The sequence below is a fragment of the Oncorhynchus tshawytscha genome, linkage group LG05 (assembly GCF_018296145.1).
Source record: "Oncorhynchus tshawytscha isolate Ot180627B linkage group LG05, Otsh_v2.0, whole genome shotgun sequence".
Classification (NCBI taxonomy): Eukaryota; Metazoa; Chordata; class Actinopteri; order Salmoniformes; family Salmonidae; genus Oncorhynchus; species Oncorhynchus tshawytscha.
Window position 1 is genome coordinate 39,021,103 of NC_056433.1, and position 23,737 is coordinate 39,044,839.

General features: G+C 41.3%; 1 protein-coding gene across 1 annotated transcript; it reads left to right on the forward strand.

Annotated features, from left to right (window-relative positions):
* Positions 1-10: 10 nt before the first annotated feature.
* LOC112232977 (ras-related protein Rab-32-like) lies at positions 11-23,712 on the forward strand. The gene is made up of 3 exons (XM_024400321.2): positions 11-396; positions 15,906-16,183; positions 23,424-23,712. The coding sequence occupies exons 1-3, from the start codon at positions 183-185 to the stop codon at positions 23,571-23,573; spliced, it is 642 nt and encodes a 213-aa protein (XP_024256089.1). The 5' UTR covers positions 11-182; the 3' UTR covers positions 23,574-23,712.
* The last annotated feature ends 25 nt before the right edge of the window (positions 23,713-23,737 follow it).

The following is a 23,737-nucleotide window of genomic DNA, read 5'->3' on the forward strand; positions in this document are numbered from 1 at the left end:
CTATGACTCCGTGTCATATGATGTGTTTTTGAACAAGGGGGGGAGGGAAGTAGAGCACTTTCTATTGTAGTTAGTTACCATATTTCCAAACAGCACAGAAACAGTTTCCCATTGCCTCATCGTGTGAGAGAAAAACAAGGTGTTGAATTTGAGAAAGTCACTGTCATTCGGACTTTCACACTATGGCGGGCGGATCGGTATCGGAGTGCAAGGAATACTTGTTCAAAGTCCTTGTCATCGGGGAGTTAGGTGTGGGGAAAACCAGCATCATCAAAAGATACGTCCATCAGTTATTTTCCCAACACTACAGAGCGACTATTGGGGTCGATTTTGCGCTCAAAGTTATCAACTGGGACAGCAACACGCTGGTGAGGTTACAACTATGGGATATCGCAGGTAAGATCGATGGATGCACATTTTCTACATTTCAAGACTACTGAGATGCTACAAATGGGCTTACCCTATGCTATGCATTGTTTGGTGAAAGTAGCCTGTCCACTTTCTGAAAAGTGCTCGATTGTGGTGACTGCGCAATTCTAGAGGGGAAGCTTTGAAATGCACTCGTGTTTACACGACTGCACAGCACATCATGTTGTTAGCACATTAGTAATTATGTGTATATATATATTTATTTTTTTACATACGTGGGCTTCATACTATGTACACAGGGGCACGTGCATATTTATGTGAAAATACCTGTTTGGTCTGTTTCCCCCGGTGTTATGATCAGGGTAACCAACATAAAACAATGTAGGTAATGGGCGGGTCGCTCGATCACCCGGCCTGTGGGGAGTGAGTCGAACGTCAGTCCATTGTCATCTCATTCCTACATCTTGAGTTACAGTTGGTTATGCCAGACCAGAAAGTCTGCCCTACTGTCTCTCAATAATAGCCTACAATCTAGTTTGTGGAATGTTTTCCAAACTAAGTCATGCTTGCCAGCACGTGGCTGGTCGGTGATGCTATTTTTTTATGAGCATTGTCTTTCTACTACAGCATTTTGGATGACTCATTCATATTCCATTAACATCGATAGGTTTAGGCTACTACATTAATACTCTAATTTTCCATATACCCATCATGAGGTTGCTACAACCTAGCCTTTGAATGAAAGTTTACAAAGTAGGTGCACATTTGAAGAGAAATTTGAGCAATCAAGGTGACAGACCGTGACACATCCAATACAGTCTTGCACTCTCTTTTCTGCATCTAGCTGATCTAGAGTGTAATCATTAGTCCAACAGTTGCAAATGAGAGTTCCTATTGGACAAATTCAGGTATGTTTATCCCGTTCAGTTTGCTTCCGTTTTAAAAAACATTTATCAACAGAATCGGTGGAATGAGTAGCCTACAGTACACCCTTGATTACACTCAAACACAGTTCATTTTCATAGCAGCCACATACAAACAGCATGATCATTTTGCTCCTTGCATAATTATATCTTGCATCTACGCGCTCTCTTCCTCTCACCTCTTCCCTTCGCTTGAAGACTGCAGTGCACAACATGTCAGCTGTCTGATCAGGCACAAAAACCTTTCCAAGCCAAACCTTCATATCATAACCGCTAACCACTACACACAGTCTACATCGTTGTCACCATATTAGCTAACGTCATAGTCAACATAGCTAATAGAACGAACGCGTTAGTAAACCCACTACAATGTTGCAGTACAGTCAGCAAGCAGTTTAGCTGTTACACCGGCTGGCCCCGGTGACAATATATTTAAAAAACCAAACGCTTACCTTGACTTGGAAGTGTTCCAGTGTTCGATAGCCATAGCCAGCTAGCTAACATAGCATCCCTCTCTGTTTGAGCCAAAATTTGATTGGAGTTGTGTTTGCGTAGGCTAAACTAGCTAGCTGCATTCGCTAGCTACAGTTGAAATCGGAAGTTTACATACACCTTAGCCAAATGCATTTAGACTTAGTTTTTCACAATTGCTGACATTTAATCCTAGTAAAAATTCCCGGTCTTAGGTCAGTTAGGATCACCACTTATTTTAAGGATGTGAATTGTCAGAATAATAATAAGAGTGATTTATTTCAGTTTTTATTTATTTCATCACATTCCCAGTGGGTCAGAAGTTTACATTCATCCTGACAGAGCTGGTGTAACTGAGTCAGGTTTGTAGGCCTCCTTGCTCGCACATGCTTTTCCAGTTCTGGCCACACATTTTCTATAGGATTGAGGTCAGGGCTTTATGATGGCCACTCCAATACCTTGACTTTGTTGTCCTTAAGCCATTTTGCCACAACTTTGGAAGTATGCTTGGGGTCATTTGTCCATTTGGAAGATCCATTTGTGACCTAGCTTTAACTTCCTGACTGATGTCTTGAGATGTTGCTTCAATATATCCACGTAATTTTACCTCCTCATAATGACATCTATTTTGTGAAGTGCACCAGTCCCTCCTGCCTGCAAAGCACCCCCACAACATGATGCTGCCACCCCCGTGCTTCAGTGTTGGGATGGTGTTCTTCGGCTTGCAAGTGTTCAGGTGTTTGGAAATTGCTCCCAAGGATGAGCCAGACTTGTGGAGGTCTCCAATTTTTTCTGAGGTCTTGGCTGATTTCTTTTGATTTTCTCATGATGTCAAGTTAAGAGGCACTGAGTTTGAAGGTAGGCCTTGAAATACATCCACAGGTACACCTCCAATTGACTAAAATGATGTCAAATAGCCTATCAGAAGCTTCTAAAGCCATGACATAATTTTCTGGAATTTTCCAAGCTGTTTAAAGGCTCAGTCAACTAACAGGCTGACTACACCGCTCGTGTTGCAAAATAAATGTAGAAATCTACATTATTCAATTATTGCACCCACACTGCTCGCGCTCACTAACGAGCATCTGCGTTGCCAAGGGCTAAAATAGAAGTCAGTTGGTTTATAGAAGCAGGTACCCACGTGCCATCTCATTGGTTATACCCACGTGGGTGACGAACGAGGTCAGTGGCCGTAATGCACCTAATTTGCGAAAGTTGCCATTCGCAATATAAAGTCGAGAAGAAAAGCCTAGAAGGAGGAGAGATGACTAGAAATTATTTGGTTGAACGTTTTATGTGTGGATTAATTGTCGGAGTAGAGGACCTTGTGCATTTCAGGTAAAATAACAACTCAATGTTTATATCCCAGGACAAATTAGCTAGCAACAGCAAGCTAGCTAAATAGGATGAATTACCTAGCAAGTGCAAGCTAACTAGCTAAATTGCCATAAATGTTTAATGCTTTTCGACCTGTCCCCAAATTAATGTAATTGGTTCAGAGTTTGTTTTAAAATTTTAACCTGCGTGTCGTGATCGCCTTTGGTGTGGGAGGACAAAATACATTTATGCATTTTGGTTTGGTTTCTGTGTTAGTGTATGTACACTTCTGACCCACTGGAATTGTGATACAGTGAAATAATCTGTCTGTAAACAATTGTTGGAAAAATTACTTGTCATGCACACAGTAGATGTCCCAACCGACTTGCCAAAACTATAGTTTGTTAACAAGAAATTTGTGGAGTGGTTGGAAAAACAAGTTTTAATGACTCCAACCTAAGTGTATGTAAACTTCCGACTTCAACTGAGTGAAAGTGAAAAGAATAAAAATGCTATGAAACATAGCTGGCTATCTCTCTGTTGCTTCTCCTTCATTTTTTAAGACATTAACTTGTCTTTCTCTCTCTGAGTCAATTATTTAGTGCTAGCTAGCTTTAGCTTATGCGATCCCTTGATTGGGTGGACAATGTGTCAGTTCATTCTACAAGAGCTCTGATGGATAGGTTGGAGGATGTCCTCTGGAGGTTGTCATCATTACTTTGTTAGTCTATGGAAGGGGGTGAGAACCATGAGCCTCCTAGGTTTTGTATTCAAGGCAATGTACCCAGAGGAGGATTAAAACTAGCTTTCCACTATGGTTTTACCCTATAGAGTGCTGTTTAGAGTGCTGTTGAGGCTACTGTAAAAAAAATATTTGGAGGCTAATCAGTTATTTAACCTCATTAGGGGGTGTGGGACGGTAGCGTCCCACCTGGCCAACATCCAGTGAAATTGCAGAGCTCCAAATTCAAAAACAGAAATACTCATTATAAAAATGTATGAAGCATACAAGTGTTATACATCGGTTTAAAGATTAACTTCTTGTTAATCCAACCATGGTGTCAGATTTCAAAAAGGCTTTACGGCGAAAGCATACCAGCGATTATCTGAGAACAGCGCCCAGCAGACAAATCATTACAAACAGTAACCAGCCAAGTAGAGGAGTTACAGTAACTCAGAAATAGTGATAAAATTGATCACTTACCTTTGATCTTCATATGGTGGCACTCACAAGACTCCCATTTACTCAATAAATGTTTGTTTTGTTCGATAAAGTCCATGTTTATATCCAAAGACCTCAGTTTTGTTTGCGCGTTATGTTCAAGAATCCACAGGCTCAAACGCAGTCACAACAGGCAGACGAAAAATCCAAATAGTATCCATAAAGTTTGTAGAAATATGTCAAACAATGTTTATAATCAATCCTCCGGTTGTTTTTAGCCTAAATAATCAATAATATTTCAACCGGACAGTAACGTCGTCAATATAAAAGGTAAACAAGAAAGGCGCGCTCTCGGTCTCGCGCATGAAAAAGCTTTGGGCCACTGCAGTGTCCACTCATTCAGAGTGCTCTTACTCCCTAATTTTTCAGAATACAAGCCTGAATCAATTTCAAAAGACTGTTGACATCTCGTGAAAAGCATAGGAAGTGCAATGCTTCACGGGAAGCATTCCTTTTCATTCATCACCAATATCAAAGTTTGATTTAACCTCAGCCTCCTATCAGGACCACTACACAGCTCATATCACATTGTGATCAGATTTATTTTCTCATTCAAAAAATCCTGCTCTCCCTGTCCCTGACAAAAATACTGTAATGATTTCTGCCAACAGGACTCTCAATGAATGGATACATTTAATATTGGCTTCCACTATGCACACATGTGAGTCCTTTTATTAGGCCAAGCAGGAATACAGGCAGTTGTATGGACACAGTTGACTCCTTATCATACCAGCTGAGAATGTACAAGCATTTCGCTACACTCGCATTAACATCTGCTAACCATGTGTATGTGACAAATAAAATTTGATTTGATTTGATTTGAGAAAGAGACTACAAGTTAGTCAGTAGCCAGCAGTTACAGTCAGGGCCTGAGCAAGGGCTCTGTGATTTGAGTCTTAAGAGTTTAAAAGGGTTGTGTTTATGTGTGTCTGTGAGGCTTCATATCCCATCATGAGGTTGTGAGATTGGGGTCAGGACATGCACGGTATAACTGTCGTGATTTGAATTTTGTGAAGTATGTTGAATCCACTATGAATGAGGTTGAATTTGAAGCCAGATATAGGACTAGAGAACTGCAAAACCACTCTGAATGCCAAGTCTGACACATTTTGGTGGCAGACAGGCAGAGACCGACAGGACACACCGTTTTCACCAAGACTGTTGAAAGATGACTGCTGATTGATGGTGTTCTCATCACACACTGGTAGTGCTGTGACAGGCCATCGCAACAACCTGCATGTCTGTCACTAGCTCTGATCGGTAACCCAGAGAGGGAGGGAGAGAGAGGGATTGGGACAGTGTTGAGATACACACCGACGTGGGTATGGTACAGTGCAGGGGAGTGGGGAGCTATAGGAGGACTTGCTCATTGTAATGGATGGAATGGAATAAATGGAACGGAGGGAAACGTGGCTTTCATATGTTGAATGTGTTTGATACCATTCATTCTATTCCAGCAAATACAATGAGCCCATCCTCCTATAACTCATCCCACCAGCCTCCTCTGGTACAGTGTCTCTCACAGCTGGATTGCACTCTACCAGAGGAGCTGTGAAGGCAAAACACACAAACACACAGTTCCTCATTCACATTTAGTGATGTCATTGCTAGAGACGATGTGAGAGAAAACACACACTCTCACCCCCACAGGGGGATGACACACAATATACACACACCCTCCCACACACAAATACACTCATCATTCACACCTGTACACCAAGTCTGGAGATGGTGAGGATCACAAGGAGTCAGAGGAGAGAAGGAATAATGGAGTGAAACAGACAGAAAGTGAGAGGTGTATTGCCAAATCATTAAGGCCAGTCTTTAAAGAGCGATTGAATGCGCCGATTTCGCATGTGTTTTTCTGTTATGTGGTTTGATTTGTCACCCATGAGACACAATTAGAACAAAGCCAATTTCACTTCCTGAAAATAATCAGAATGAATCGAAGATAAGAAATCTGTAATTAAAATGCGTTTTTGCAGGCGAGGTTTTAGTCACGCCGTTTTACATCTAGATTATATTGTTTTTGGTGCTGTATTTCTCAAGTAAAACAATGTGTAACGTGTTGTCTTATGCGGTGCTTGATCTGTCAGGAGGTGCCGGAACAAAAAGGGAGCGTGAGAGGGGGGGGTTACCTGGGGGGCTGTTAGGTACCGGAAAATCTGTATAATAAAGAATTGCATGCATATCATCACATTTCCGTAGTGGCATAGCGCAATAGAGTAGAGGTCTTACAAAAGTTGCACACATGGAGATTTTTTTTGCAGCCTAGGGCCTGGGAAAAATGTTGACTTTTTTTCATAACAGTTTCAACTTTTCTGCCTTATTATTATTATTATTATTATTGGACCATGCTGGTCATTTATGAACATTTGAACATCTTGGCCATGTTCTGTTATAATCTCCACCCGGCACAGCCAGAAGAGGACTGGCCACCCCACATAGCCTGGTTCCTCTCTAGGTTTCTTCCTAGGTTTTGGCCTTTCTAGGGAGTTTTTCCTAGCCACCGTGCTTCTACACCTGCATTGCTTGCTGTTTGGGGTTGTAGGCTGGGTTTCTGTACAGCACTTTGAGATATCAGCTGATGTACGAAGGGCTATATAAAATAAATTTGATTTGATAACACATTTCATGCAATTCTGTGTCATTTTACACGACTGGAGACTTTAGCTGAATCTTTTTTAGTAACGCACAAAGTGATCAAAATGACAGGCTACTTTGACACTGACAAACAGATTCTGAGATCAATAAAAACGACCATGTCTTGAATCCATCAACAGCCTAGGCCTAGGTGTGTGGAGGCACATATTGTAGGCTACAATATGAGGAGGAAATTATAGTCCTAAAAATGCTTTCCAGTTACATTGACTCAACCAATGATGTGAAACTCACTTACCGGCGATGCTGTTTGACTATTTGGAAGTTGATAACATATGTTGCTATTCTACAGACTGATAAGAGAATTCTCTTTTTAGCAGGAGCCATTTGCTTTCCAACCTGTGTTTTCCCATGATTGTATTTGAAATATTGCAAAAGGCCTATTTAGGCTGAATGCTGTTCACTGACAGATTTGCCGCACGTTCCCGACTGTCGGCTACGCCTTGTGATCGGGCTTAACAATCCACAGCTAGGCATTAAAAAATAAAAGCTATTGATCCTCTGTGGCTAAAATATAGGCCTACTCCTAGTGTGGTATTGTGAATTATTTCTGAACAGACAGCGGCAATTCTATAACTTTGGCACATTTTATTTCAATTCATTAGGGATGCTGCAGCACCCGTCCCGCGGCTATGATTCTACGTCAATGCATGAAGTGTAACGCTGAGTTGGAGGCTCATGTCTATCAGAGCACAGAGTGGAAGAGAAATCCCAGAAAGTGAATCTCATTCTACTTCTGTGAGAGACACAGGCACACGTTGGTCCCGAGGCTACAATGTTGCGCAAACCGTCAACTCGGGCCAGCCCAACATGAATCAATTCAAAGAGTGTCCAGCAGGTTTTCATATTACGTTTTTTGAGGGGGCAGGAGAATTACAGAGGAGGCAACTCGAGTTAAGACTCTTTTATTCAAATTTTTACAAACGGTGAAGATATTTCTTTAAATTACATGATAGGTACCAGATTGTGGCAAATAGGTTCCGGAAGGAAACAGTCCAAAACTAAAAAGTGCAGGATCTGGCTCAGATTAAGGACTGGTTTTATGAAATCTGATCAGCTGGGCAGGTTGTTCTCACTGTCAGTGTGTCCTGTGGTATGATTGGAGTGCAATCACCGCAGATGTTTATCCTGTATTAGTGGGCATTGTCGAAATCAAAATCCAGCCCTCAAGTCCTGACAAACTCTTGTATTTAAATCTCACAACTAAGTTTTGGAAGATACTGACTTTATGACCAAAATGTACCTACTTGCACATTTAGTCAATTTTGCACTGGAATAATTGTTTCTGACTAATATCGATGTCACATATGCCGTTTTCAGCGAAAAGAGTTCAGTTCTTCTTTAAGCCTTTTTAATCATGCAGAATAAGTAGGTGGGCCTGTCCTCATGGCAACGATAAGGACCAACCAACGTTGAGGCAATGTCGTCCTTACTCTCCCATAATGATTACCATCTCGGATGGAATGATAGTAATCAGGGCCTTGTGGAAAAATGGATGTACGTTGGAAGTCAGCGTGAGGCCTGGGCCTCGCCCGCCCCCTCTGGCCCAGAATAGCTGCGCTCATCTGGGCTTGTCTGAGCCAGGGACAGGATGATTACAACCATGGGGTGGTAGTGGAGTAAGTAAGCCAGCACCTTTTGCCAAGGATTTAGACATCCTGAGAGAAGGGCCACCTACCTCACTGTTTCTCTAGAGGGGAAGGTAAGAAAGGAAATCAATAATGGGTGAAGGGGTGAAACAGAGGAAGAGGGGGGATAGTCCCTTTTAGAGTATTTGATTATGTGGCAATGTTCATAGTCTTTGTTTTCCAGCTCCTCCTTTGCCACTCACTCTGCATGATGCAAACTTCTATTGGCCCTAGCTGTCTCGTAATGACCACCATATTTACTGTATCTCCGCCAGAGAACTGTTACCTAGGCCAGCATTTGAATGGACTTCTGTTGAGGTTGGTTCACAGCCCCAAGCCTCTTAACAACTGACTGGTGAGACTGCCAGTGCCTCCGTTGCCGCTGCCACGGCTAGCTTGGACAGTTTCCATGGTAACCCACCCACAGCTAGCATCTCGACAGAGACCGTAGAGGAAACTCGGGTTGCTAAGGCACAGGATGATGAAGAGTTTCTCTCTTTCTCAGTGTTTCCATCTGTTCTTCCCACTTTCATAGACAACTCCCACAAGGACCATGGGGAAGAGAGATGGACACCCTAACCATTATGTATCCGTAGAAAAGATTACTTTCCCTCTCGGAATAGCAAAAGGCATTTAAAATATATTCAATGAAAGTCATTGGTACTTGGAGTAACATTGCATAAGTTTTTTGATAGTGGTCTCACAGGGTCTTAAGCAATACTTCCTATTTTATTTTGCTTGGGGTTTTCTATTAATAATGTGGAGAGCCAAATTGTAAATGTACTGGAATTCCAGTACAATACAATAAATATTCTAGTTTTACACACACTTGCATTCCACTTCAGGCAGTGATTAGAAAACGATATGAGAATCTCACACACAAAAACGAACCATGTTTACCAGTAAATGGCCAACCTGTCTTGACTCCTTATTGTCATTACAGTCTCCGGCTCATCATTGTAGCCTGCACCGTGAGACACTCATACCCTTCATCGGAATGCTAATTAGGTTACAGATTTTCTCAACTACAGCACATGACTCGTATTTCTTCCCATAAGCTCACTGTGTTATCCTGTTCTCCCTTAACAATGTTGAATCGCTGTCTATATCGAGGTTGTGCCATTGGGGGTTAGACCTTTTTTCAAGACTGCCTTGGAGGTTACAGTAGAATAGATAACAAGCCTTCTGTTGTCTAACTATTGAACCTCATCATGGCTCTAATGGCCGAACATCTCAGCACAAACCACAATCATCACGATTGTGTGTGTGTGTGTGTGTGTGTGTGTGTGTGTGTGTGTGTGGGATAATTGATCCATTTAATCAATCTCTATGGCTATGTATACATGTCTTTTTTTTTCTTCACTAATTGGTATTTTGACCATTCAAATCAGCTCTGAAAAAGATGTGATTGGTCAAAAGACAGATTAGTGGGAAAAATATCAGAATTGAGCTGCCTGTGTTAAATGCAGCCTAAGAAGCGTTTCGACTCATTCTTTTTCCCCACGGAAGGTGAGGGCTGCTCCTACAGCATAACGACGCTTACTTATCAATCACACACCATCTGAGTGGCACTGAATATTCAGCCCTAAGCTCACAATCTTATAGACCTACTCCTAGTGTGGTATTGTGGATCATCCTAAAAAGGATGTCAGTGAAGAGATCAATTTCCAATGGCTTCCAATACAGTGGAGCTTATTATGTCTACAGGTGAAATCATTGGCTAACACAACCTAAGAGCCTAGCTACTTATTAGTTTCATTACCACAAGGATGCTCCTATCCAGAGTAACTCCAGAATTCATGTCAACATAACCAGTACGTGTGGCCCATGCGGGAAATGGACCAACAACAGCCTTAGTTTTGCTAGCATTGTGTTGATTATAGTGAAAACAGACTTTTTAAAGTTCGGTATGTGAACCTATTTCCAGGTTGGGAGTGAGGACCAAGGAGTGAAACTCTCTAAGCTCACTTCATTTTTCTTCCTCTTCTCACCACTGTGCAGAAGTCAATTACGATGATATGAAACTCATAACTGAAAAATGTTCCCTGCGACTGGCCTTGTCTCTCTCTATTTATTCACTGTATTCAGACTAATGTGGTTTTCAGCTTTGTGAGCGCCACTGAAATTATTGTCTTCAGAAGATTTTCAGAAAATCTTAATTTACCATTCCTCGTTCGTCTCTCATCAACAAATAGCTGACATTTTGAAAATATCAGAGCACTTGTTCTGTCAATATTTGCCTCCATTGACTACCCAGTTCATTCGATTCTTACTGGAAACCATTTTCCCGCAAATGTCAGCCTGAGCCTGAGCCTTAAGTGTTTCTGTGTGGAGCCTGTTTATTGAAATCCAAGAAATATGCCTGGAGAACATTTTTAAAGTGAGGTTCTTTTTTCTGGGTTTTTATTTCTTCTAAGACTTCTAATGAATCTCTGGGCACCAAAAGGCCTGGAAATTAAAGCCTTATTTCAACCGATCGTCTCTCCTTCCTACTGTGCCGTGTCCCCAGTGAGATCACCTGGGGTTAAACAGACTAAATTTAGACCCTCAATTATGAGCAATTACTGAGCAGGTCTGTAGGCTCCTCAGTGTATTCACTCCCTCGCTGACACCCGCACTGCAACGCGCTGCTCACTTTCCATACATGGCTGGGTGAAGTACCTATAATGAAGTAAAACTTCAGGGGGGAAAACTGCCATCACAGTTCCTGAAACTGCTCTCTGTATTCTGTGTTCAACTTGGCTGCAGTGTATACTGGCTGCTGTAATGTGAGGTGAGCTACTCCTAATTAGTTATCTTTAAATGGATGAAGTGTGCTTGTAACAACATCCATTTCTGTCGTGAGGAACTGAAACCCTTTCAGTGGAAAACTGAAGTGATAGTCTAGAAGCCTGGCTGGCTGGGTGTGATCCCAGCCAGGGGTCTTCCCATTGAACCCCCGACCTAAAGATTCACCTTAGCGCCTCAGCGAACAATCACTCACTGGTTGATTGACCTCAGCAGTCTTGAAGGTTCAATAAACTCTTGTCCTGGGAATTATTTTTGGAAGATGGGGCTCCACCAGAATCTGGTTCCTCAAGGTTTTGTCCAGTGCTCATTACTGTAATTCAATGGACCTTTCAGGGAAATGTAAAATTGTTAGGGTCAATTGTGTTGGAATTTTCCCACCAGATTGCAAGACATACAGATGAAATGCTTTAAAGCATGATATCCATTCTATTTAACTTGTCAAATAGAATTTGCAGTTTTAGTTGTATTTGAGGTAGAGGTCGACCGATTAATCGTAATGGCCGATTAATTAGGGCCGATTTCAAGTTTTCATAACAATCGGAAATCAGTATTTTTGGATGCAGATTTTTGCCCATTTTTTTTTTTTTTTTTTTTTTTTTTTTTTACACCTTCATTTAACTAGGCAAGTCAGTTAAGAACACATTCTTATTTTCAATGACTGCCTAGGAACGGTGGGTTAACTGCCTTGTTCAGGGGCAGAACAACATTTTTTCCTTGTCAGCTCGGGGATTCAATCTTGCATCCTTACAGTTAACTAGTCCAACGCTCTAACCACCTGCCTCACGAGGAGCCTGCCTGTTACGCGAATGCAGTAAGAAGCCACGGTAAGTTGCTAGCTAGCATTAAACTTATCTTCTAAAAAAAACAATCAATCAATCATAATCACTAGTTATAACTATACATGGTTGATGATATTACTAGTTTATCTAGCATGTCCTGCGTTGCATATAATCGTTGCGGTGCGCATTCGCGAAAAAGGACTGTCGTTGCTCCAACGTGTACGTAACCATAAACATCAATGCCTTTCTTAAAATAAATACACAGAAGTATATATTTTGAAACCTGCATATTTAGCTAAAAGAAATCCAGGTTAGCAGGCAATATTAACCAGGTGAAATTGTGTCACTTCTCTTACGTTCATTGCACGCAGAGTCAGTGTATATGCAACAGTTTGGGCCGCCTGGCTCATTGCGAACTAATTTGCCAGAATTTTACGTAATTATGACAACATTGAAGGTTGTGCAATGTAACAGGAATATTTAGACTTATGGATGCCACCCGTTAGATAATATACGTAACGGTTCCGTATTTCACTGAAAGAATAAACGTTTTGTTTTCGAGATTATAGTTTCCGGATTCGACCATATTAATGACCTAAGGCTCGTATTTCTGTGTGTTATTATTAATAATATTAATAATAAGTCTGTTATTTGATAGAGCAGTCTGACTGAGCGGTGGTATGCAGCAGCAGGCTTGTAAGCATTCATTCAAACAGCTCTTTCGTGCATTTTGCCAGCAGCTCTTCGCAATGCTTCAAGCATTGCGCTGTTTATGACTTCAAGCCTATCAACTCCCGAGATTAGGCTGGTGTAACTGATGTGAAATGGCTAGCTAGTTAGCGGGGTGCGCGCTAATAGCGTTTCAAACGTCACTCGCTCTGAAACTTGGAGTAGTTGTTCCCCTTGCTCTGCATGGGTAACGCTGTTTCGAGGGTGGCTGTTGTCGATGTGTTCCTGGTTCGAGCCCAGGTAGCGCCGAGGAGAGGGATGGAAGCTATACTGTTACACTGGCAATACTAAAGTGCCTAGAAGAACATTCCAATAGTCAAAGGTATATGAAATACAAATCATATAGAGAGAAATATTCCTATAATAACTACAACCTAAAACTTCTTACCTGGGAATATTGAAGACTCATGTTAAAAGGAACCACCAGCTTTCATATGTTCTCATGTTCTGAGCAAGGAACTTAAACGTTAGTTTTTACATGGCACATATTGCACTTTTACTTTCTTCTCCAACACTTTGTTTTTGCATTATTTAAACAAACTTGAACATGTTTCATTATTTACTTGAGGCTAAATTGATTTTATTGATGTATTATATTAAGTTAAAATAAGTGTTCATTCAGTATTGTTGTAATTGTCATTATTGCAAATACATGTTAAAAATCATCCGACTTAATCGGTATAGGCTTTTTTTTGGGTCCTCCAATAATCTGTGTCGACCTCTAATTTGAGGTACACGTTGAAAGGAACAGAATGGGAGGTTTTAGATAGGATTTTGATCTGCAGGCTTCAGTCGACATTGAGCATGAGTTATATGTAGTCAATAATATGAGGATGAGTGTCCTATCTGTGCGAATTCTTAATCAATGCAGCAGGCAGTAACCAGGTTTCCACCCAACCTTTTTTTTTTAATGCAAGGAAATTACATGTTTGCTAAATGTCATACCTGATGGAAACAGCAAATTTGTCGGTAAACATTCCAGCTGTGAACAAATCATCATACATTAGACAGTGGGATGTTTAGTTGTCGGTAAAATTAATTATGCAATAAATGGTGGTGGAAAAGCCTTTTTTTTAACGCAAATATTGATATAATAACTATCATATCGATATGTTCTGTAGTCTCCCACTATGACTCGGGGAAGCATGACGTTTTCATTAGGCTACAGATGAAATAAGTTCCGATGAATTTCACCGGGGGGCAAAAGTGCACAGTGATGCTCCTTTTCATTTTATATCGGGGATCTTATTCAGGTGACGTGATAATTGATGCTTGGCTGCCGTTTGACATCATGTATAGATGATAGATTTTTCTATTGTGTTATCGACTGTACATTTGTTTACGTGTAACTCTGTGGTGTTTTTGTCGCAATGCTTTGCTTTATTTAGGCCAGGTCGCAGTTGTAAATGAAAACCGTTGATTTCAAAGTTTAACAAACCGTACAACTCTATGCACAAGGACTAAACAACAATTTACACAGAACATTTTACAAAAACATATCTATTAGAATGCTGAGTTTGGTAATAGAGTTTTGGTAACATCTCCCTCAGTTTTTTGTGTCTCGTTTTCCAAAAACTCTACGATGTATGCAGAAAGAATGAGGGCTCAGCTATGATATGACACATCCACTTTGAAATCATCTCTTTTGGTTATTGAACTACAGTAAGTGAGTGGATTTACACCTGGTAACGGAATCGCGGTAACAGAATTTCATCATGGGTCCCTGATCTGTCCTACACAGAAAATAATATGAATGTCATTCTCTTCATGGTGATGTAACCTAAATAGGTACACAAAGGTATAAATGTACAATATCCTCCTTTGCATCTTTGGGTATTATTCTATTATTCTAATCACGGGCTATTATTCTAATGAGCTCTGACCCCAAACAAGACCAAATTTTGTTGGACCGGACCAAATTTGAACCTAGCATAGAGTTCTACGTTTCAGAAGTTTGGGCATCAAAGTACATTGTAGTATACTCAACTCTAGTGTCCTCGACTATGTACTGAACTCTACGTTTACTCTGTTTTTGTACTGTAATGAACTATACTCTACTTTTCCGTGCTGTACTCTAATGTGCTGTACTGCGCTGTCCAAACTTGTGAACCCAACTGTGGTTTGTGAAGACTATAATTTCCCGTTCTAGACAATTCAATTGCCGAAATTCCGTTTTTGGGATGGGGGATTCTGTTATCGATTTGGTAACAACATTTTTAGTTGATACTGGCACCCCAGATCCCAGTGGTAATTCCCCTTGCTTTGACTTCAAAGCATCACTCGAGATTTCTAGAGAGAATGGGTTCATTATCGAGGAGGCAGATATCTTTCTAGGCTTGTCTTCTTGGATTAGAGTGAGGAAAAAGTGGGTCAAGATCCGTTTTCATCATATTTGGTGGGGAAGGGGAACCACAACGAAGGGGAAAATACCACTCTTGCACTCTAAATGATGCATTAAGGCTATTAAAACTTATCTTTGACTGAGTGACTTTTGCCTTTGTGAAACACTGTTGAGAACCCTCACTCAGTTTGATATCCATGTCTAAATCATTATTGGTAAACGGGGCTAATTCTCCCCAAACTGGCACCTTTTAATGTGAGTCTGGTGAGATATTTAGTGGAGTAATATCAGAGGCGGTCCTTGTTGCGATGTGCTCACTGCCCTGGCTTATAGGACCAGTGGAATATCCTCTCACAGGTTTGCCTGTGTGAGTACGGAGCGAACAGGCCCTGCTTTGATGTCTCATTAGCAACACTCAAAGGCTTACTTGCTGTCACCCCTCTCCTATAGGCCTACTTCAATGTTTTGTACATCAAGATATGTTGTTTTTCCTTGGACCCTGGCTGATGTGTTATTTTGGGGCAGTAGCTGAATATCTACATTGTGTCACTCATTGAGCATTTCAACCAACAGCCTTCTGTTTACTAACTCCATAGATACTACTAGTCCTACAAGGTTGCATTGTGTACGTACCATTGAGTTACTGATCACATTCCTTTCATGTCCCCCATTCAGGCCAGGAGCGATTCGGGAACATGACGCGGGTGTACTACAAGGAGGCGGTGGGGGCATTCGTGGTGTTTGACGTGACGAGGGGCTCCACTTTCGAGGCAGTGTCCAAATGGAAGCACGACTTGGACAGCAAGGTGAAACTGGCCAATGGGAGCCCTATACCCTCGGTGCTGCTTGCCAATAAGTGTGACCAGAAGAAAGAGAGCTCCAAAAACACTTCCCTCATGGACAACTTCTGTAAAGAGACTGGCTTCCTGGGCTGGTTCGAGACCTCGGCCATGGTGAGAGACAGACACACACACACGCTAGGCCTACACCATAAGACTATAACAGCTTGTTGCTGTTTTGCTATTCGCTCTCCCCTAATCATAAAGCATTAGCTACAACCACACTACAAATAATAGTATAGTTAGTGTGTGCATTAGGCTTTTGTATTCAGCTTGTACTGAAGGTAAATGTAGGTTTTTGTTTGTAAAGTTGTTTCCTAATGTTTTACAGGTTGCTTTTCAGTAAATAATAAATAAAACACAATTGTCAACAAACAATGACAAGCATTTGACTCTTACTCAGATCAGCTCAGAAGTAGCACGACATTGCCCATTTTATGCCACGAGTTTAAGATGGCTGACATAGCTCAGCGTATTAAGGGTAAACCGGTGCTTTCAGGTCTAGTTGCATGGTTGATTCACCGCGGCTTGCCGATTTTCTTTAAATCACGTTTCACACACACACACGTTACATTCTGTTTTTCTGGTCGTTTTTTTTTGTTGTTGCTCCACGTCAAACAGATTAATAGATTTAATGAATGGAAATCAAAACGAGGGCAGAAATAGCATGAACAGGTAATGTAATAAAAGTGTAAAGGCCTGACTTGGGGGAGTTAAATCAGAACTTTAGTTAGCAGTGCTCCTCGTGCTGTGAAATCGAATTATTCGTGCTGTGTTGTTACAAAGACCAGAGTGGGAAAACACAAGCATATCCCTCCGTGTCACTCGGTGCACTATTCGTTAGGTCAGAAAGAGGCATGCTCGTCAAGCAATTCCAGCCAGGGTCACAATCACAACGATAACGGCTGCGGTCTTCATTTCCATTCCAAGATCTGTTAAATGCCTTCAATTGAATGCTTATCTTCATCTGAAAACGATCTCTGCTTTGTTTACAGGCTCTTTTCTTTAACAGTTTTGAGCTTTTATTGGAGTTTGTTCGGTGAGGTCTTTAGCGAGAAATTCAGAATGACATTTATAATATTAGGGATCATAGCCTCGGGGAGTTGTTTGGAGGTGGGGGTACTCTGAATATTCAAATTTTTTCAAAGGGGGGTGGATTTGCCCGCGCTGCAGACTGCTATATCAGTCAATTTATACCGGACTATTAAAGGCCCAGTGCACTACTTCTGTTTTTTTTTTTTTTTTTTTTTTTTTTTTCAAAATCAGAATAATAATACAAAATATATATATTTTTTGTATTCCGATTTTTCAGGGGGTGCTACATCACCCTTACCTCCTGCGGCACTGGGTCTCGTTTAAGTGGTAGTTATGTTTCGTAGAGAGACGGGTGGAGACACCACAGGAATATGTATTACAATACGTATGCACTAGAGTTTACCCCATATTAGTGGACTGATCGATTGTTGGGTCGATAGGCTGTTGGTCGACCCCATCTTAATTACGTCTATAATCAATAGCCCAACTATTAAATGGCCCTGGCTTTATAAGTCATCCATATATACAGTTAAAGTCGGAAGTTTACATTCACCTTAGCCAAATACATTTCAACTCAGTTTTTCACAATTCCATTTAATCCTAGTAAAAATCCCTGTCTTGTCAGTTAGGATCACCACTTTATTTTAAGAATGTGAAATGTCAGAATAATAGTAGAGAGAATGATTTATTTCATATTTTATTACTTTCATCACATTCCCAGTGGGTCAGAAGTTTACATACACTCAATTAGTATTTGGTAGCATTGCCTTTAAATTGTTTAACTTGGGTCAAACATTTCGGGTAGCCTTCCACAAGCTTCCCACAATAAGTTGGGTGAATTTTGGCCCATTCCTCCTGACAGAGCTTGTGTAACTGAGTCAGGTTTGTAGGCCTCCTTCCTCGCACACGCTTTTTCAGTTCTGCCCACAGATTTTCTATGGGATTGAAGTCAGGGCTTTGTGAGAGCCACTCCAATACCTTTACTTTGTTGTCCTTAAGCCATTTTGCCACAACTCGTTTTACTGTGGATATAGATACTTTTGTACCTGTTTCCTCCAGCATCTTCACAAGGTACTTTGCTGTATGACATCTGCGTGATCCCATGGTGTTTGTACTTGCGTACTATTGTTTGTACAGATGAACGTGGTACCTTCAGCGTTTGGAAATTGCTCCCAAGGATGAACCAGACTTTTTTTTTTTTTTTTCCTGAGGTTTTTGATTTTTCCCATGATGTCAAGCAAAGAGGCACTGAGTTTGAAGGTAGGTCTTGAAGTACATCCACAGGTACACCTACATCTGACTCAAATGATGTCAGTTAGCCTACAGAAGCTTCTAAAGCCATGACATAATTTTATGGAATATTCCAAGGCACAGTCAACTTAGTGTATGTAAACTTCTGACCCACTGGAATTGTGATACAGTGAATTCTAAGTGAAATAATCTGTCTGTAAACAATTGTTGGAAAAGTACTTGTCATGCACACAGTAGATATCCTAACGGACTTTCCAAAACTATAGTTTGTTAACAAGAAATTTGTGGAGTGGTTGAAAAACAATGTTAATGACTCCAACCTAAGTGTATGTAAACTAAACTTCCGGCTTCAACTGTATTTGACTAAGGTGTATGTAAACTTCCGACTTCAACTCTGTGTATATATATATATTTTTTTTTCTTCGTTAGAACAGACTCTCTGGTACACTTATTTAATAAGCACTTGCTGTGGTGCTTTCTCGCTGCAGTTGGGAGGAGAGCGAGACAACGTGCACCAGTCACACATGCACTCACTGTGTGACCATCGCGCTGTTACCAATGAGTCATTTGTGTGTCTTAATTATTTAATCAAACAGTGTGCATAAAGAATCAGACAAGCTCAGTGCATATTTAGTTGATTTTCTTAAACACATAGGGTGTATCTGTCTATATATGGAAAAAATAAGTTTAAACATTTGGTCGATTGGTCAAAAGAACAGGATGAATCTCGGTCGACCAATTTTTTATTTTATTTTTGTCTGAGAAAGTCCTAGTATGCACAAACACACACTGTGTAAGTATTGTGTGTGTGTGGAAATTGCTCCCGATCTATGTGAAAAATTAGGTCAATGGGGCCCTGTTGTCATGAAGCTGGGGACTGTGTGTGTGTGCCTCAGTTCACCGGGAGGTCTTTAAGTTTCTGCTTGTCACCCCAATTCTGATGCCACCTCTAGTCCCTGCGGAAATTACAGTTCGCTCTCACTTGTGATCTCCTGTAGTGTCCATGTCCACACACTAGCACCATTCACTCAATGTGTTTGGGCAGGTTGTGTTTAAACAGTTGAGAGTTTTGGTTGGATAATGGCACACTCACCCACATCTCAGTGACATCCATGTTCCCCAGCCCATGGAAAGCTCACAGGGATACCCTTTAGAACCCCACACACTTGGTGTCCCGATCAGCTTTGAGGTTATGACGCCCACAGCGTTTCCCAGCTCTAATCCTGCGCTGTTAGACCTGTTGGTGCTTAGACATGTCCTTTGATTATAGCTGAAGTGTGCCACTAGAAACCAAAGCGTGGCAGTTATTTTTTTACCATCTCTGCTAAAGGAGTGAATTCCTCCTTGCAGAATCAAGGGCTAATCCACCCTCATACATATACATTCATTACACAGTAGGCTATCGTGTGCTGAATCATGGGGCACAATCCATATAGTTGCAACACCTTGACGGTCACATATTGAGGTACTGTAGAAGGTTCCCTGCTTTGAAAACTTGATTTCATTTTACATTTTTGTGATTTAGCAGACACTCATATCCAGAGCGACTTGAGTGCATACATTTTCATATGGGTCCCCCCTTGGGAATCAAACCCACAATCAAACCCACGTTGCAAGGACCATGCTCTACCAACTGAGCTACATGGGATTTCCTGTGTTATTTCTTCTAGGATAACCTCATAACCTACATTGCGAGAAAGACTTTATATATGTCTGTTTAGAGCCTTGAGGTGCGTGTGTGTGTGTGTTATTCTGTGGGATTGTATGCAGTGAGCACCTCTAACAGTTGAACAGAATGGCAAACATGAGCCTCCAGGGAATCTCAGGCTTCGTGAAATGCAAAATGTCCCTGCTGCTGAATTCCATTTTCTGTCATCATTTGCAGCTGTGCATACGTATGTGTGTGTGAGTTCATGTGAGTGACAGAAGGTGTGCCAGTACCCAGCATGCACCAGCACATGTTCCTGAGATGAATGACTCCATTAGAGGCTGTAACTCAGATGGTTGGCATGGAGCTGTGTGTGTGTGTGTGTGTGTGTGTGTGTGTGCGCAAGTACGACACGTGTGTTTTATAGACATGTCTGTATTAATTTGTGCTGAACCACTAGGGCTGGGCAGTATACTGTATTTTACGATCTACCGATATTGATGCACGGACCGGTTTGGGCTTTTACATGACTTATATATATATATATATATATATAACATTTTAATGTTCGGTTTGTTAAATGTGAGATGCCACGTGTAATGTCCATTTTAATAGTTTACTTGAGTCATCTCTCTCATGCCACTTTCCACACAGAGCTAGCCCTGCCCCCTACCAAGAGTGCATTTGTTGTTCCTCGACCACGAGATACTTGCGTTCAATCTGCATGCATGGTGAATGCAGCACATGCAACAATGTTGATGACAACGATGCTTTTTTCACTTTGCCTCTTAATATAAATCCACTAGTGTTCTATAATTACACTATTAGTTTCTTACATACAACCGCTAGTTTGTAATTTCTTAGCAAGTTGGGCCTAAATTCTGTTAGCTGCTAATTGTTAGCCGGTAATCGCTAGCTAATAAATGTACTGAGTCAGAGAAAACGTAGTGAGCTATACATCCTGATAATACCAGTGATGGTATAGACCGAAATCAGCATGTTTGTGTAACAGTATCTTGTAAATCAAAGCAAGAATATGTTACATGAAGTAGCTGAGAGAAAACGTTCAATGTATCCAAAGATTATAGGATCCCCTAGGAAACACTTATCAACACTTTGGTTCCTACCCTGTCACAACTCCTCCCTGGCATTTTCATTCATTGTCATGTCAAGCAACACTGTATTGAAAGTGCCCACTAATATTCTAACTATAGAATTAGAATAATAATTATTATTTCCATGATTCCAACAGTTCACCGAAGTGTTGTGCTCTAAATCGAGAAATCGCATTTGCAACATTTGGTTAAAAACAAGGCTTAGATTGTTTGCCCATATCGTGCCGCAGGAAATGTATGAAAATGCATTTTATTTTATTTTAGGTAGAATTGAACAGTATAAAACCGTCCGAATGATGAAAGACTCATTGAAATAACTTAGAATGTATGTGTTTCCACCCTAGGGTCATGCACTACTCATAAAACACATTTAGATTTTTTTTTTCGCCCAGCCTAATTTTTCAGATTTACTGAGGAATAATGAAAAAACAGCTTGGCTCTCGGGAACGGACCAGCTACACAACAGATGTAGCAACCAGGAAAAATAGACCCAAGACAAAATATCCCACCCCACATTCATAGACACACCCAGTTTGCACACTTAAAGTGAGCGAGCCAGCCAAATATTGATTACGAGACTCAAATAATTTTACATTTGCCCAAGATACTCACCCTTCACTTGATGCTCAGTAATGCATTGGCTACATTAGCCATCCAGGTTTAATCTAGTTGACTCATTAACATAGTGCTGTACTGCTAAACACCCATGCTAAATGTGGTCTCACGTGAGGTGTGTGTGTGTGTGGTTAGGGGCCGTCACCATGTGAAGGGTGGCCAAGCATTCAGAAGCACACCTCAGGCTACAGTCCCTAGAGGTCACAGGTCACTTTCAGTAGCGACCGTTGGACAGCTCTGCGAGCGCAATAGAAACCCTGCATCATTCCGTTGGGTGGAATGGGAATCCATATGTTAAGGGTGTATTATACACGGAGTGTATAAAACATTAACAACACCTTCCTAATATTAAGTTGTAACCGCCCTTTTGCCCTCAGAACAGCCTCATTTCACCAGGGCATGGACTCTACAAGGTATCGAAAGCGTTCCACATGGACGCTGGGCCATGTTGACTCCAATGTTTCCCACAGTTGTGTCTAGTTGGATGTCCTATGGGTGGTGGACCAACTGCAGCGTTGCAGTTCTTAACACAAACCGGTGTGCCTGGCGCCTACTACCATACCCCATTCAAAGGCACTTAAATATTTTGTCTTGCCCGTTCACACTCTGAATGGCACTCTCAATTGTATCAAGACTTCAAAATCCTTCTTTAACCAGTCTCCTTCCATTCATCAACACTGATTTTGAAGTTGATTTAAAAAGTGACATCATTAAGGGATGATGGCTTTCACCTGGATTCACCTGGTCAGTCTCATGGTAAGAGCAGGTGTTCATAATGTTTTGTACACTGTGTATGTAGGCCTATCCATTCCTTGAGAGAAACACTGTCTGCTGATTTGGATTGGACTTCAATTGGATTTAGATTTCCTTATTTGTTCACACACCAGATTCCTCCCATGCCAGAAGTCTGATGTAGCCTACAGCTGTGTGCTGTGGAAGTAATGACCTCCCATCACAACACAAAGAGCAGTTTATTCTCAAATAGTATTTTAGTTGAAATCTCATCTGCATTCATAATTGGACTTTGTGTTTGATGCCATGCTCCATCATATTTGACCCTTCATTCCTGTTTGATGCAGCTTTGATACACTTGTGTTGTCCAGTCGTACACTCACCCTGAGTTTCACTGCTCCCAAGGTGCCCTGGCCGTTTCTCTGAAGTGTCACTTTGTGAATGTCTTAGCAGCAGTCGAGGCCTGGAGAAGACGCATTAATATTCATAACCCCTCCAAAACGAGGGATGACAGCTTTGTGCTATGCTGCACTTGGCTGCTGAGGTGCGAAATGACAAAATGAGGGATGGCTGCTGTTTTCAAGGCCCGCTCTCTGATGCCACTCAGCTGCCTATATGAAGTAGTCTAAAGAGCTGTAGCAGAGTCATGAAAGAATATTAGCTGCTAATGTTGGAAGCCTAGTCACGGGCCATGGCTATAGGAAAGGTCCTCTTGAGTTGACAACTGAGGATAACACAACCTCTGGTGCTTGCATAGAAGAGAGAGGTGGATAAAATACCAGTGGGTTATCTTTTTTTATAGACTTGTTCTGTGTGACAAATGGAATGCGCCCAGACCTGTTTCACCAATGTTGCTCCTCATTAGTTAACTGCCTAAACCAATATCCTCAGCAACTGTATTCATATTGAATTGATGTGACCTTTAACCTTAAGCCTGTTGTTGTTTCACCTTTCCCAGGACAACATCAACGTGGACGAGGCAGCTCGGTTCCTGGTGGAGAATATCCTGCTGAACGACAAGGGCCTGCCATACGAGGAGAGCAACGGGGACCCCATCAAGCTCGACCAGGAGACGGTGGCTGCTGAGAGCAAGCCAGGCTGCTGCTAGCTCTGAGGACTCCTACTGCATCCACCTTTCAACCTCCTCCCACTGGATCAATCAATCAATCAATCAATCAATCAATCAATCAATCAAATGTATTTATAAAGCCCTTTTTACATCTGCCGATGTCACAAAGTGCTATACAGAAACCCAGCCTAAAACTCCAAACA